Below are 17633 nucleotides of genomic sequence, written 5' to 3' on the forward strand. Positions count from 1 at the left end.
GTTTAGATACTTCACCTTCCTTCCCAGATGGCCACACCCCAAAAAATTATCTGCCCCCTTCCTTCTCTTTCTCAGTGAATGAAAGGGGTTGCGGAAGTGTGTGTGTGTGGGGGGGAGGGTTATAAAAATACACAATAGGGTGCAAAGCAAGCATCTTGGAAAGGCAGGAAGTTTTGTGTGTAAAGCACCAGCACTCATATATATACGCACTTGTGAATGTAGCTTAACAGGTGTCAGGAGACAAAGCAACTTACTCTGTGGCCACTCCAACTACCTTTGGAGCCATCTGTTCAGAAAGGCCAACAAGGATGGCTATTGCTGCACATGTGAGCCTGAGAAAATACCAACTTCCCCGCATGCCCCTCTTCCAATATATCCCCACAGCAACATACATCTATAGGAGACAGGCAAAAAGCACTGCAAACTGTCCCTGAGACACCTGCCTTCCAACCAGAGGGGAGAAAGCAGAAACTAAGCCAACCAAGGTGCCTCTAAGCAAAGCAGCTGCCTGGATTCCGGGACACTGTTATCATGACACACTGGCCACAGTGAAGCCCCAGTCCCTTGTGGCTATGCTCTGCTATCGATGTCACTGCTCTTGTTTGTTTTGCTGTTTCCCATTAGGAGTAACATTACTTGCTGGCTTGCCTATGAATGTGAGTGGTGGGGGTGGGAGATAAAAAAGCCCAACAATCAAGGAAGGGACCAACGGGCAGGAGTATGTGAAACCTGCCTCCAAGTTGACCAGATGGAGCCCTGTGCTGGAAGACAGCTAACAGGAGGGGAAAGGAGTGTATGTGTGTGTGTGCGTGTGTGTGTGTGTGTGTGTGTAAAAGAAAGACAGGCTCTGTGAACACAAAATCTAGGTGTAGGGGGAAGTAAAGGGATGGAGAAAGGCTAGCTAGGAAGTTCTATTTTGGAGAGTAGAGACCACCAGCCCACCATGGCAGAGAGCAAAGAGAAAGCAGCTAGATGAGTCCAGAGCAGAGAGAGTCCCCTTGTCTTCCAGAGGAGCCTCTGGCATTATTTCAGTGGCTGTAATCAACCCAGCACCCTTTACTCCTTCTTTCACAGGGTCTCTTTCTGCTCCCCTAGCAAAGAAATTCCTAGCTCCCTCAATTAAATATATACATGTATATGTAATATAGAACCACACACGTAAATAAACACAGCATACATATTTATATAAATAAATGAAATCAGGCTCCATCAACCAAGCAACAGAGTTAACTCCTTAAACACCCACCACCCTGTTCTGTGCTACAGCCTGGCTTCCTTCTCCTCCAAAGCGGGATTCCTCCATTTCACACGCGTCCCTTTGGAGCGTGAGTGGTGCATGTGTACCTGTGTGTGTGTGTGGGGGGGTGAGAGATGGTGATAAACACTTCCCCATGTCCCTCATGCCACCCAGAGAAGACCCCCTCCCCTCGCTGGCAGTCCAAGTCTTTTTTTTTGTTAACTGCTGCCGCGAGGCTTTAGATGGCCAAGCACAACAGCTTGCACTGGGGAGGGGCAGTACATAACAACCCCCCCCAAAAGAAAACCTGACCAGACCCAGAAAGTCCCTCCCCAACTGCCCCTCTCACTCACCGATCTGGATATTGTTGGGGAAATTGGCACCTACTACCGCGCCTAGGAAACCGGTGCAGAAGAAGGCAAAAATGTGCTGCATATTCCTTTTTGCATTGGCGAAAAAGAAGCCCAGGTCCAATCATAGATTTGGTGTTTCCCCCCCTTCCCTTTATTCCTCTCGCTGTTCTGCCTGTTCTTTTCTTCCTGCAGTTCCTTCCTCTTTTGCTTGCTTCCTTCCTTCTGTAAGGTTTGTCTGTTTCCCTTGGAATCCGAGCACTTGAACTGCAGCGTTAACACCAACTGACAGCCAGATTAACTGAGCAGGGGAAGAGAAGCCCGTCCTCATGCTAGCTGGAGCGCTTGCTCCCCCTCTCCCTCACCCTCTCCTCTCACAGACTCTCTCTCCCTCCCTTGCGCTTTCCTTCTCGCTCTCCCCCTCACACTCACACAGGCAGCGATCTCTCTCTCTCTCCCTCTCTCTGCTAATATCCACAGAGCGGCAGCTCAAACCTACACAGCTGTCTGCTCTAGCTATCAGCCCTGCTGCCCCATCCTCACCTGATCCACCCTTCTATGTATGTGTGGAAGAGGGGAAGGGGGGAGAGAGAGGAGCAGTAGGGTTGATTTTTGGCCCTGGATACTGAAAGGGCAGCCGAGGGTCCCTGTCACCCTCCCCCCCACCTTCCTCAGCTTTCACTGCCCCCTCCTCTAGCTCCAGCCAAGCTGTTGCTTTGGAGAATGTGGGTTCAGTTATAAGTCAGTAGGTGGCAGGGGGTCCCCACACTAGTCCTAGGTTCCTCAATTCACCAGATTGATCTAGGTCACTTTTTCTGGAAGTACACAGGCTGCGCTGGATACGTATGTCCTGTACTCCACTGGCCCAATTATTCATAGAACTAATTCCTGAGGGGAAGACCCTAGAAATTCCTCCTGGGAAATTTAAAGGAAAAAATAATAAGAAGAAACAAAGGTCTCCAAGCTTTCCCCCCTCTTAGTGGAAAGAATGGCAGATAGACAAACAATGGGAGGATCTGGAATGATGGACAGGTGTGTTGATTTGCATATCTGAAAGCACTTGTCTACTTTCACAGGCACAATTGGTGGTCTCTCCTAAATTCTAAGCATTGACCATGTCCCCTTCCCCCTTTATTCTTGCACTGCACAGGAGTCTTCAGCATCAGAATTGTGTGGGTGTACAATAAAGACTAAGGATACTTACATGGAGCAATTACGTGAGTCATTTTGCACCGATTCTAGTGAGAGAATTCTGGTTTCCTTAGGTTGTTTCTGGATGCTGGTCAGGTTGAACATAAGCTGGAACTCCTTGGACCTTCCTTAACCAGGGCTTCCACCATAATAACCTGTGGAGAGGACAGCTGTGTTCAAAGCATTAGAGTAGGCTTTTAAACAGCAGTCATTGGCAGTCAGAGAACACTCCTCAATTCACAAAGCAGATGTGCAGTGTTATCTCTGCGCACCTTCTGCAATGGCCGGGAATTCCATGTGACTGCTAGAGAGACTGAGCTTCCACAGATGTGGCCATGGTGTATAGAGCTACTTGGATGTGATGGCTTACTCTGTAAAACCTGAATGCTATAATTATTAACAGACACATAGTTGTGGTCAGGATTCCCAGTCAATAGAGGATAATCCTCGAAAAGGAAAGTTCACCTTTTCCTTGGTTGGAAAGAGAGGGGATAGACTTTGGGTCTGACTGTGCTTTGCCACTCGAATAGGCTGTTTTATCCAATTCGATGAGTCTCTTCACTTTACTCTGAGACTGTTTAATCACAGCTACAGGAACTGGAATTGGCAAGAAATAGCTGATGTGTTCAGTGGAAATCCTAAAGAAGGTCAGATGCCTGATAATTCTCATGTACTTTCATGTATATTTATTAACTAGCTCAAGTGATTTTTGAAAGCTGTTTATCTATCATTTAGCATGTGTCAGAAGCCATGGCAAATAGTGCAGACACATCATTGATATGTACAACAAAACAATCCCTTTTTGGAAAACTTCATCCTCATCTCACAGATAAGGAAAATGATGGTTAATAATTTGCCCAGGTTTTCACTGAAAACAAGAAAGAGATTGGAGATTTAAACATAGGAAATGTTATCAACAGGCCAAAGCTCTTAAGTGCTAGGTTCTAATAGCAGTCAGTACTGGGCAGGGACATTGTCGAGGTGATACAAGCATCGGCTTTGGGATGCTGGGATAACTGAATCCAGAAAGATCACTTCCAAAGTGCCTGCTAATATTAAAAAAAATTATTACTATAAAGAAACAGGTTTCATGAATTCTGTAGGTATAGTTCCAAGAAGGTGAGCATGCTCCTTCCCCCTCCAACTCCTTTCCTGACTCTTATGTCTATCAGTTTTTGCAAATATATAAATTTTTGCAAATATGTGATTTTAATCCATTCTATATTCACAGGCTTAATTCACCACTAACCATAAAATTCAACAAGCATAAAGTAGAAGGCCACAGTTCTACAGAAATATAAACAAGGAATAAAAATGATCATCCTATCACAAAATGTCCATTTCAATCTTATTCCTATACATTTTGTATTCTATAGTAACTTCCTGCTACATTAAGAATATGACTCAAGGATTCCATCTTATAATTTCACCATTTGCATTTTTTCTTTGAAGGATACCTGGGAATCTTTTAAGTTCTCTGAGCTTTGTGCCTGGTAATCATCATCATAATAATTAGGCAGTCACCAAAGGATTCACACTTCTATGTCATTTTTCAAAAGATGATCTCAAGGCCCTTTACAAAAGGATTAATTAACCAAAATCTTAACTCCCACCTGCAATAAGAAAAAAAAAATTGCTTTTCTTACTGGGGAGAGGTACTTAAAGAAATCAGAAAGATGTACTGTGATCATTATATATACTCTGTTAGTTTGTATTCTTAAAATATAGATCTGTGTCACCACGTGTGGTCACAGCTTCCCTGGACTTATCAAATACATGATATTCAATGATTTAATAGGTATGAAACTTAACACATCTCAGATTTGATTGTCCAGATCAAATTTATTTAGATTAAGCTCTTGCTCCTATTTCCCTTGAAAATTCTCTCCAACACAAATGTTGATGGTGAACCTTCTTTGTATGTATCAGGGTGTCGGGTGCTGCGGAGTATGGTAAGGAACCAAGTGTGGTCTGCCTGGAAGCAGGATTTGTGATAGAAGCAGAAGACACATACACCCAAAGCAGACCGTGTCAAGAACTAGACAGTAGATCTCCTGTTCCAGTCTTCCTCCCCATTCTACTACATGAGAGAATGATTTGATTTAGATAACTGATGATGGGTGCTCCTTGAAGTCCAGACAGATGTTAAACTGGAAGGATTCCAGGAAATGGACCAGGCAGGAGGAAAACCTCCTACCTGATACTCAAACTGTGCTCCAGATATGACCTGACACCTACTGCTCAGGTCTGTCATGACCCAAAGATCTGACTCTGATCTTTGCTGTGCTTTAAATTCTGTTAGCATGTAGCCCAAATAGCCTAAGATTTACATATCTGGCTTAAGTTTTACTCTGCAAATCAGGGAGAATGCATTGTTCAGGGATTTCTAAATCAAATGCTTTCTTGGGCCAGGCAGGGAAATAATTGAAGTGAATTGAGTTGGAGAGGCAGCAGGGTAATGAGAACAAACAGAATTCTGTCAAAGGGAGTGGCAAGTGCTCAATGGGTGCCCATTGTTGCCAAGAGGAAATGTAGGCCCAGAGTGGTCCAGTCTCCAAAGTCTTTCAAGGAAAAAGTATACACAATGACATTATTTGTTAGGTTGTTGTAATATTTATTATACTTCATTGCAAGGGTTGGTGTGTTGATGGTGGTAGGGAGGAAATGATGGTAGAGTTTGTGTCTCCTAGGCATGATCTGGTTCTCAAGCCACAGAAGGCTAATGGAAGCCTGTAGACAAATCAGTCACCTGCTCAATATCGACTTGGAACCAGTTTGATTTCCTCTCTAGGCCCCTGTTTGTTCATCTATAACTGACAAGATTAGATGAGCTAATGGCTGTAGATACTTTTGCTTTTGACAGATGAGGATTCCACTTGACAATAAGAGCTGGGTTGAGGAAGGAAAGGGAAAGGAACCATGGTTGGTGAGACTCATCTGCCCTTCTCCCCACCCCTTTTTTTAACCAGTGGCCGTGGCTGTGAAGTCCCTCTCTTCCTTGGGCTACCATTTCCATCTGTATGATATAGGGGCTGTACCATGGCTTCTTCTTGAAAATCTTTGACTGTTTGTGTGAGAATAGTTCAAGGGATGGGGGGACATCAAATTTACGATCTGAGAGCAGATCACTGACAGCTAATAAACTGGCAAAACTGCAATCAGAAAGAGGGTGCCTGTGCAGCTTTACAAAACCTCTGTTTTTAAATACACTTAAAAAATAATAATGACAGGATTTTCATGTTTCCTAGCGCAATTCATACAGAAGGCTCCTAAAATACTCTGCAGACTATGTGTGTGGTGAGAACACACCCCAAAGAATGTAATTACCCACCCTGGAGTTCTGCCAGCTTTAACAGCACTTTCTTTCTTTCTTTTTTTCTTCTTCGTTCAGTCTTCCCTCCCCTCCTTACACAAATGACGACATTTTTAGAAACCTTCAGTATGACTGGGTAATTAGGGAGCAGTGAAGGTTCTGGAAAACACCCTAGAGCAAGATCCATGCCTAGGAGGAAAAAAAAAAAAAAGAAAGGAAAAAGAAAGGTCTCTTCCAGGGGTAAGCTCCCGAGCATCATCATTGCTGATGGAAATTGGAGATGCTGAGGATCCCTCTCCGCCACTCTGTGCCACCAGAAAGGCCACTGGGCAATGCTCACCAGGGCAGGTATTCATGGCACAGCACTTTGGGCATTTCTCCCCAGAAACCCTGTAGTGAGAGAGCCAGATTCTCCTCATCAGGCTTACAAGATGGGAGAGCTTAGATGAGTCATTCAACCTCTTTGCCTCAGTGTCTCATTGGTAAAGTATAGGTGTTGATAGGTCTGCTTCACCTCGCTGTTGGTGCTATATGTGGAGGACCCTGCAGGGCTGTAATCCCAGAGAAGGAGTTGTATTGCTCATTTTTCTATGCAGAAGTGAAGTTCGATTGTTCTTATATAGTGGCTGGAGTTCAGATTTATCTGGCATTGGGAATCCTTCATGTGGTTCCAAGCTACCTCTGAAATCTATGACTCAATTTGACAATCTTGTATTAAGCCTGTGTCATTCTGCTCATCATCAAAATGTTTGGCCAAGACATATGCAAATTCCTAATACTTCATTCCCTCAAAATTATTCCTCCCTATATCCTTCCTCTCTCTTCCACACGGCACCTTTGTTCATCCAGGCTAAAATCTCCACATCCAAACCATCAGCAGATTCTTTGGGCTGTTTTAAAAATACATAGTCAACCACTTGGCACTACCTCACCACTTATATCATTCATTTCATTCTCTTCTATCTTTGACCCTTGGCAGTCTTACCAATGCAACTGTATCTCTTTTACCTCTTACTCCCAGTAGCATATGATTTATGCTATGCACAGTAGCCAAGGGACAATGTTTAAAAAACAAGATCCCATTTTGTCACTGTCTAGCTCTACAATACTGCAGAACTTCATATCATATTTAGAATGAAATCTCAAATTTGAACGCCTGCTTCAACGTGCCTTGCATTCCTCTCTTGCCTTGCTATCTCTGTCCAGCCACATGGGCCCATGTTATACTTTTCAGACATTGAGCATCATGTTTTCTGAGAATCTTCACTCCTTGGCCTTCCCTCTGCCGGGGCACTTATGCAGAAATCCTCATGCTTCTTCCCTGACTTCAGACTTCTGGTCACAATTCTTTATATCAAAAAGAGTATTCTTACTTCTGCCATGATTTTCATTGTCTTTGTAATGTACTGTAAATATATTTATACTGTAGTTTTATGTATACTATATATTACATAGCATATGAATGTATATTATGCTTCATTTTTTGCAGCATTGATCATTACCTATTTTATATGGTTATCATTGAATTTACTTCTAGAATGCATCTCTTTTTGAAAAAAAAAAGTGTTTATTTTATTGGCGAGTCAGATTTACAAAGAGAAAGAGAGACAGAAATCTTCTGTCTGATGGTTCATTCCCCAAGTAGTTACAACAGCTGGAGCTAAGCCGATATGAAGCCAGGAGCCTCTTCCTGATCTCGTGTGTGGGTGCAGGGTCCCAAGGCTTTGGGCCATCCTCCACTGCTCTCCTAGGCCAGCAGGGAGCTAAGTAGGAAGTGGAGCAGCTGAGACATGAATAGGTACCCATATGAGATGTTGTGCTTGAAGATGGAGGATTAGCCAGTTGAGCCATTGCACTGGTCCAGATCTTATTCAATACTGAGAACAGTGCTTAGCATATGGTAAGTTCCTAATAAATGTTTGTTGAAAGAATGAATAAATGGAGCTTATCGTTTTATACATAGCCATACTTTGTCACATGCTAATTTTCTAGAACACAATTCAACTTCTGTCTTTATCATAGTGTCCTCCCATTGTAATTTTGGCCTGAGTGTCTGTGTTACTTATCAGGTACTGATTTTAATTGATATTTCACTTAGTCTTTCCTACTCGATTTTCAGTCCTCAGTGGGAGTTGAATCATGCCTAAAATAATGAGAGCTCATTTATTTTGAGCACTTATATGTGCCAGGTTACACACTTGCCTCTTTTACGTGACATTCACAAAGACCATTTTAAGTAGGAAGACTTACCTCACTTACAAGTGAGGAAGGAAGGATTGGGGAGGTTCTTGTCTACACAGCTATTTATAAGCAGGGCTGGGATTTCCATTGAGATTGGCCTGGTTTCCAGAGCTGGCTCTTCTCAACACTCACCTCTGTTGTTTCAAGGACTAGCTGATCAATTTGACCCATTTGCATTGAAAAGGCTCTGTACAAGATGCAAGATGCGGATGATTCCTTGAATGGTGAAGGGCATGCATGACCTTAGAATATAGGATCCAGCACAGACAGTATCCATATTCATAACCCCCATACAGTAACTCAGTTACAAGGCCATTCAGACAACGTATAAGAGACAGGGTTTTGTCTCAAAAAGCCAGCGTATGTTGAAAGAGGCCAAGAATCATAACTTATTTCTTAAATCTGTCAGTCTTTCTTGATAAAAGTTAAACAGTCACCATGGGGCTTATTGCAGTTCCCATTTGACTCTTACAACCAAAAGGAGACTTTAATCAATTTTCAGGAGATTCAGATGTAAATGATTCTAATTGACTGTCATACTCCTAGTATTACGTTTTCCTGTTTCCCTAACATATAACCTCTCCTTTATTAATCTCAAGCAGACAAAATCACATAGAATCAAGGAAAAAAAAAAACAGTCGTAGTGGAGCATGCCATGTGGAAGAGAAGCATCCAGAAAGTGAGTGTTGGAAGGAAAAGTTGAAATCAGGAGTCCAGAGCCTTCAATTTACAATTTACAGTTCAAAGCAGATCTAAGAGCTGCTTAAGTTGTATGCCCTGAGTTGTGCACCTAGGCAGTGGCAGACCAGGGACTTGAAAATTAAGATGTACCCTGTGAATCATATTATTTGCGCTTGTCACACTGAGACCTAACAATGGCCATTTAAAGTGGTTAAAGCAATGGCTATAAAAACTACAGCCTGTAGAAGCATAAGAGAAGAGGTCTAAGTTAAGATCTGTATTTTAAGAGTAGAAAGGGCCTAAGTTAGATCCATCCTTAAGAAAAGGCAGATGGAGTTCCCAGGGAATGTGATCAGCTTTGTACTCCTGAGCTCAGGCACTGTGTTCTCTACAGACTTCCAAGGCAATGTTTCACATGCAGCACACAGGAAAGGCCAAGTGATTAGGATGTACATCACTTGCCATTCTAGACTTGTGGAGAAAATGTTATTGGAACCCATGAACTTCTTCACATCCTTAACACTGACTTCTACCTAAGACGTAAGTCTCCCCTCCTCTAGTACTCCCTTTCCTTCTCTGTTTATTCTCTCCAGAAGCACCCCAGATCAAGCATTCCCTGAACTCTGCACCCCTAGTCTTTTCTTCACTCCACCTCAATTATTGTTGGGCTAAATTCACATCCTCAGTGCCCTGATTCAATACCTACCGTTTCTGAACAGATCATTCTGCTGCAACATCAATTCCATTCTCTTTGTCAAGCAAAAAGTACATCCAACTCTTATACAATGGTACAAAAACTAGGCATAGCACAAATGAAACAGCCTCCTGGGGGAAAGTAAGGATGATAACATAATAATGTCATTAATAGCAGCTCTGCTTGCCATAATAATAGATAAGGTGCTGTGCAAAGCACTTTATACATATACCACACCATTTTATAAGTTAGGCATATTTTTGTCTGTTAACCTTCAAAATCATTTAGGGATCAGCTTCATGTGTCAAGGAACTCTGCTAGAAGCATTACCTATTAGCCTACCCCCTAGAAAACCCTAAAAACAGTATCATCAATTGTATTTAACAAGTGAGGAAGCTAAGGCACTAACCTAAGACCACACAATTGACAAGTGGCAAAACAGGGACTTGCACCAGATGTTTTACTCCTCTTTAGCACAGCCAGTGTCTGCTTCCCTTTGATGCTGCTTTTCTTTGGGAGATCAGTGGTTTCCTTACTGCACCCTCTCTTACGCATGCAGTCAGGCAACAGGCAGCACATCCTGTCTAGAATTCTTGAAATCAGGCTGTCAGCAAGGATCAGGGATGCCGATAATTTCATGGACACTATCTCATGTTTTAAATTATATGCTTTTTAAAGTTTCTTTATTATTTGGAAGGCAAATATAAAGAGGGAGAAGGAGAGATACACACAGAGAGAAAGCTCTTCTATCTGCTGGTTCACTCCCCACATGGGTACAATGGTCAGAACTGCTGTGGTCTGATACCAGGGGCTCCTGAAGCAGGGGCTTCTTTGAGGTCTCCCACATAACCACAGGGTCCCAAGGACTTGAGCCATCCTCTGCTTTTCTAGGCACATTAACAGGGAGCTGGATAGTAATTAGAGCAGCTGGAATGCAAACTGGTGCCCATATGGGATATTGGTACCAAGGCAGAAGCCTAACTTACATGCCATGCTGTCAGCCCTCAACTTATATATTTTTAAAGGAAAATAAAGACTGATTTTATAATACTGTCTCCTATTAATTTTATAGCACAAATCAATTTTTATGCTATAGTAATACCAATTTGCTTAGGTTGGCCTTACTGGGAAACTAACCACAGTTCATTTTTAACCCTTTCTGCCAAAAAACTAAACACTATTTCTGGCAGGTTCTCTCTGAATATGAGAATTAGTGAGAATTTGCAACATTAGCAAATAATTTTAAGGCTTAAGACTCATTCCAATAGGAAAGTGATGCTATCTTGAATTCCCTTCAAGACATTGGAAGGTAAAATAGCTAGTGGGATCAATGTGGCACCTGGTTGACTCCACTAGAATAAACCGAACAGAAAAATGCTTCAGCAGAGTGAGAGGCATCTGGAATACCCAGCAGTAGTGCCTGGCTTCTTGTAGAAGCTGTGTGCAAAGATGCACTTCTCCAGCCTCAAGTCTCTGGGGCCAAATCCAGACACATCATGAAGGCCTGGGTCTCCTTCCAGCAATGCCTACTAGCCTTCCTCATCATGACAGAGTCCCATGGCCAGGGATCTCATGGCCAGGGATCCCATATCATAACCATATGCAGGCTCAGCATAGTAGTGCTGCTAGGGCATCAAGATGCTCTAACATGGGGCAGGACAGAGGCCTGGAGCAGAGATAGAAGGACAGCCTCTGTTTGATGTGAACATGTACTGACCCCTCTGCATTCCTGCATTATCTTTTGGTGGGATTAGCATCTGGAGAGGCTAAGGCAGTTAAGATTTATGACATGTGACCGTAAGCTTTCTGGATGTCAGATCCTGAGGCTGTTGCCCTCAACAGCGTGTGTGTGTGTGTGTGTGTGTGTGTGTGTGTGTGTGTTGTATCTGAGGGGACCCAACACCTTTACCACAATAGAGTGATCTCTTCCATGTATCGGCAATGCTACAGTTAACTCTCTGATGCCTGAGCAGGGCAATATGACTTAGCTTTGGGAGAAGGAGTGACATGAGATGGAATATAAAACACATTTGACTTTCTTCACAGACCCATTCATTCTAATGTCTCAGGTGACCTTCTGCAATGAACACTCCTTTTGTGAGCGCCCAACTCATGCCCTCCAACAGAATCAGCCTTATTCTTATTCTCTTATGCTGCAGTGCCACCTCAAAGGATTCCTCTCTGACTCAGCCTAAGTTTCTCCAAGTGTAGCAGTCATCTTTCCCACGGAAACTCCTAATACAATTGGCCCTCTGGAGCAGGAATGACTTGGCCTAGTCAGTACGTTGGGAAGTGAGGACCTCACAAGGCTGGCTGGGGAAGTGCAGCCACAAGCTCTCCCTTCCTCCCATGCAACGGACAGCCATAGAACAAGTGTTTCTTCCATGGGATTACAGTGATATCAAAGAGTCTAAGGTAAATGAGGTGTTCAGCAAGGACCCTCTTGCTGAAAGTACAAGGATAGGGCCAGAGGTCTGAAAAATTTCCCCTTTGAAATGCCACCGAAAGAGCTCTGCCATGGGTGGGAGTCATTGCTGCTATAGTTTCCACATATTCTACTTGGAAAACCACTGAGGGGTAGTAGAGGCAGAGGTGGCAGGGAAAGTTCCAAGTTGTATACTTAGCATTCAGTTTGCAGTACGTCTTCGTGTGAGGAGGAAAAGAGTACAGCTCCTGCTCTTCATGTTTTGCTGGCTTGCAGGGGAATGGGCAGCACTGGGAAAGGTGGGACAATGGACCAGGGAGGCAAGGAAACTTTCTTCTTCCTGATTCAGGGTCTTCCAGTCTCCTCCCCCAAGTCCAACTTTTGCCTGTTCTCTTAGAGTGCTCCATCTTCCTTTATGAAGTCTTAGAGTAGTTCACCTTTCTGTGTTTCTGTGGGCTCGTCTCTTTGAGACCCATCCACCATGGTGAATGCAGTCTTCATTTAGGTAATAAATTTACCCCTTCCTGGAAAATGTAGTGCTGAGATCTCAGAAGACCCTGCTGAGGAAATAGCGATCATCTGATGAGAGGGGTGTAGCTGAAAGGTTAGTGAGAACTCTTACTAGCAGCAGAACCTGTCAGTTTTAACACTCCAGCAAGGAGAACAAGAGAATCCCTAGACAGGATGCTGGGACTAGTAGGCCAAACACAGGAGGGAGTTTTGCAGTAAGAATGGAGAGAGGCTAAGGAACTCATGATTTCTGCTGGGACACCTGGAGTGGGACATTATTTCTCAAGTACTTCTTGACCACTGTGAGGATCGCCCAGCCATCAGCCCAGTGACAAAGCCACACTTAACAAAAAGAAACCCTTAAGATTAGCTCTGCACTCAGCTAACGTTTGGAGTGTGGGCTCTGAAGTCAGAATGTATGGCTTTCCAGACCTGCCCGACGGCTTGGAAACCACGTGACTTCAAACCAAGTAGTTTAGGTGTCTGAATTTCCTTTTCCAATTCACAAAATGGAAAGGATAAAACCTTGTCTGGCCATTGTGACCATTAAATAAAAAGCTGCCTGTATAATGCTTGGCACAATGCCTTGCGAATAGTTGACCTTCAATTCACGTTCATGGTTAGCTACAATTTATTAGCATCTTACGCTGGCCAGCATTAAATTGGATACTTGGAATGAAAAAGGTGTTTTCTCTACTGAGATAAATGAAGTGAGGAGTTTGGGGAGGGTGTAGGGATGTTTGCATAGCCTCAGCCCCTGTGGGATACTGTCCAGTAAATGGACAGGAGGGACAAGGTCAGCATAGGAAGATAATGCGAAGGTTATTAGGAGTATAAAGGATACTACTCTTCTTACTCAGGGCATGGGGGTGGTCGATGGCCTTGACATTCACAGCTACCTGAGGGCATGCTTGATACACCTGCTAACCCAAACCTGGGAGAACTGAGCTTCTAATTGTGTCTCTACCATGCTTAAGCCGTAATGACTGGGGAAGAGGTGATAAAAGTGATTCTAAATGTCTTGTAACCTGCAGTAGGCAAGCCTTTTTAAGTGAAGATCTTATTCCACTTTAGGTTAAGAAAACTTGGCTAAGGGAACTACTTCTTCATGAAAATGGAAAGTGTGATGTGGGAAAATCTCAAGCTGCAGAACCGGAGTCTCCGTGTTTGAATCTCAGCTCTGTTCATTATTAGCTGTGATACCTTTAGGGAAGTCACTTAATTTTTAGTGATATAGTGCTTTCCTATATAAAATGTCGATGATATTGGTGTAGGCCTGAGAAATGTGTTTGTAATCAACCAGTATAGCAGTCTGACACATAGTAAATACTGAGGTGTTAGCTATTATTTTCAGTGCCTCAAACCTTCACAACCTCTTTCTTCTCACAACCTTATATGCCTTTTCTGATTCTTATTAAAATTTATCACCCACTTCTTTTTTAATTTATTACTTTTTATTTGAAGGAAAGATTTTATAAAGAGAGAAGGGGAGACAGAGACAAAGATGTCTTCCATTCCCTGGTTCACCCCTCAGATGGTCACAATGGCCAGAATTGGGCCCATTTGAAATCAGGGTTTTTTTCTGGGTCTCCCACATGGATACAGTGGCCCAAAGACTTGGACTATTCTTCATTGCTTCTCTGGGCCATAAGCAGAGGACTGGATTGGAACTGCAGCTCCAGGGACCCTTATTGGTACCCACATGGGATGCTGGTACCACAGGGCAGAGGATTAGCTTGCTGTGCCACCTACTGGCCTTTTACCACCACCCACTTCTGAGGTTGTTTCTAAGAAGCATGTAAGCATGTAAGCAGGTCTCTTCTTACCCAGTGTACAACTCCTCTCCACTTGCAAGTCGATCAACTCATTTTCCTGACCATTAGAAAACCACCTACCACAATTTCCAGCCTCTACTCAAATATAGTTTTTAGCCAAAGCAGAGCTCAGCCTCCTGAGATTCAGTCCAAGCTCTGGTACTAATCGCATATTGGGGACTCAGGGAACAGAAAGAATTTCCTTATAACCCAAACTGAGAATGTGTATGAGTGTGGGCATTGAACACCGTGACTGGAAACCATGCCTTAGGAAAGTAGTTTACTGGGAGAGGGGATGGTGTTGGTGGTACTGGGGTTGTGGGGAACACTGGGTAGTATTTTGGGGACACTCTTGATTTTGGCAACATGAATTAGGTAGGCTTTGCCATGGACCTCTAGGGGTAAAGGGTAAGGATGCTATTCAATGTCAGGTAATGCGTAGGACAGCTTCTGACACCAAAGATTTATTATAAATGTTAATAGTGCTGAGGCGGAGAGCTATCCTCCCTCCCCCCACCCGTGCCACTATTTTAGAAGGAGTTATTATTGCCGGATGGAGGGTCTGTGGAGAGATTACAAAGGATAAATCTGAAGGGAGTAATCAGAGTTTTGAGCAAGAGAAGCTGTGTGTTCCATACTGTCTTGTGGAGAGATAATCCAGGAGAATGGACAGGATGCAGTCATGAAATCATTGCAGTTACAATGAACTGGCTGAATTCTAGAATTAGGACAATGGGAGAGAGAGTTAACGGAAGTAGTGAATGAAAAAAAATTTTTTTTATATACAGCTTCTTTACCATTCATCACCTCCTATTCCCTCTGACACATTATTTATATGATATTACATAAATACCATCTTCTTGCAAGTAGGCAGTTATGAATATACTTTCTTTCAGGTCTAGCTTTTACTTCTAAATTTAATAAATCCCTTGCTTCTGCATTTAATTAATTGCCTTGCATGGGAAAAAATATAAACAAACTTCAAGTTGGAAGTTACTTTAGGGAAAGATAAGGAACAGGATAACAATGGATTGCTTTGACAGTAAGTGTAACATTTTATTTCTTGGAAGAAGATGCCTTGAATCTGATATAGAATAAATATTTAGTGCAATATTATCAGACATTTATGTGCCTGAAATTTTGTGCTAGTTTTTTTTAATATAAAGAAAAATGTTGTAACATTATATTTAAAAATTTAATTTTTTTTTTAATTGCAAAATCAGATATACAGAAAGGAGGAGAGACAGAGAGGAAGAGCTTCCATCCGATGCTTCACTCCCCAAGTGACCACAATGGCTGGAGCTGAGCCAATCCAAAGCCAGGAACCAGGAGCTCTTCCCATGTCTCCCACATGTGGGTGCAGGGTCCCAAGGCTTTGAGCCGTCCCTGACTGCTTTCCCAGGCCACAAGCAGGGAGCTGGATGAGAAGTGGGACTGCCAGGTAGAACCGGCGGCCATATGGGATTCTGGTGTGTGCAAGGCGAGGACCTTAACCACTATGCTATTGTGCCAGGCCTGTAACATTATATTTAAGAAAGGTAAGATCAGAAAACATTTTCAGTTTAATGGTTGCAGAGAATTAAGAAAAAGGGTGACAAATCATATGCTAGTGTTTTTTTGTCTTGGTTAAGTACAGTTGTTTGGATAAACAATAGTAAAACAATAGTATCGCAAAGGATATTTGCTATTTAAAAACTACTATTAAGTGTAGGCCTTATGCTGTGATGGGTTAAAGTCGCCATTTGGGAATCGTGAATCCCTTTTCAGAGTGCTTGGGTTTGAGTCCTGACTACTCTGCTTCTGATCCAGTTCCCTGCTAATGCTCCCGGGGAGCAGTGGATGATGACTGAAGTACTTTAGTCCTGCCATCAGCTTGGGAAACTCAGATATTGGAGTTTCTGGCTCTTAGTCTTTCCAAGCCTTGGCTAGTACAGGCATTTGGGAAGAGAACCAATGGATAGAAGGAATATCTTTGTCTCTTGTTGCCTATTTTCTGTCACTCTTTCAAATAACTAAATCTTAAAAACAAAAACAACACAAACGTTTTAATATGTAATGATGATGCTGTAGTTATTTTTAACTGGAGTTCCATGCAGAAACATTGAAATACTTATGAGTATAGTGTTAATTTTTGTGTTTATCTAAAATGGCCCATTGGGACTATGAATTGGGAATGCATAGAGACAACAAAATAAGAATGAATTGATAATATCTAATTAATTCCATGATGTATACATGGGAGTTCACTGAACTATTCTTTCTAATTTTTTTTTGTTTAGAATTATTTATCATAAGAGTTAAAAAAGGAGAAAGGATTTTTTTAAAAAGCAAGGAAGAGAAATAAAGTCTCAATTCAAAACAGAGAAGGGGGGGGAAGCCCTTGAATGTGTAGCTGTATTGCAAATTTCTGATTTTAAGACCCAGGAATAAAATCTCCTCTTCATAGACAAAGGGAAGAGTGAAAACTGGGAAGCTGAGATATGGAAGCAAGTCTGGGAGGATTTAATTTTACCTGGCCTCAGAGAGGCAGGCAGCATCGTCATTACCCAAAGTGCAGGCAGTAGTTACATCTGTCAGGGCAGTAGTGGACTCTGCTGCTATGGGGGAACATGGAGTGGACATAGATCCAGGCAGCACAGTCAGGATTTTTACAAGAAAACCTGAAGTCAGCAAAGGATAGTAGTAAACAAACAAAAAATAGCACTAAGTATTCTCAACTCTTTCTTGTTCTGAATGTTTTTTCTTCATTTCCGCAATGCCACTAATATTTAGTCCAAATTGTATAATTGATCACTAATATATCTACTGCTACTCAAGAAAGAGCTACAGCTTACTGAATACTTATCATATGCCAGGCTCAATGCTAAGAGTACATTGGACATTAGTTTGCTGAATTTGTGCAGCCATGTAACTATGAGAGAAGTGTTGTGCTTGTATTTCTTCTTTTTCATTTATTCAAGAATGAATTCAGAAACTACTCTATGCCTGGTATTGAGTACATTGAATATGTAGTGATAAATAAGATGTTGATGGATTACTGACTTCCTAAATTTCCATTTAATGAGAGTAACAGAATTAATTATAGAAAAGCCTGTATTTAATTATATTTGTGATTACTGTGGCAGAGGTAAAATATGACATGCTGTGAGAGTATGTGACAAAGTGAAAAGTTTCTCA

The 17633-nt window shown here is 42.4% G+C and overlaps 1 protein-coding gene across 4 annotated transcripts in view; it reads right to left on the reverse strand.

The window, feature by feature from the left end:
- GRIA1 (glutamate ionotropic receptor AMPA type subunit 1) overlaps positions 1-1932 on the reverse strand; it is a 277008-nt gene extending 275076 nt beyond the window's left edge. For 2 of the 4 annotated variants that reach the window (XM_040994108.1, XM_040994036.1), the window contains exon 1: positions 1591-1890. In XM_040994108.1, the coding sequence (XP_040850042.1) occupies positions 1591-1672 (82 nt within the window). In that variant the 5' untranslated portion in view covers positions 1673-1890. Of the gene's footprint in view, positions 1-1590 lie in introns of all 4 variants that reach the window. The other 2 variants (XM_040993959.1, XM_040994264.1) reach the window with 2 other exon arrangements.
- Between the last annotated feature and the right edge of the window lie 15701 nt (positions 1933-17633).

Source organism: Ochotona curzoniae, unplaced genomic scaffold, assembly GCF_017591425.1.
Source record: "Ochotona curzoniae isolate NIBS_2020 unplaced genomic scaffold, NIBS_Ocur_1.0 contig_1, whole genome shotgun sequence".
NCBI lineage: Eukaryota > Metazoa > Chordata > Mammalia > Lagomorpha > Ochotonidae > Ochotona > Ochotona curzoniae.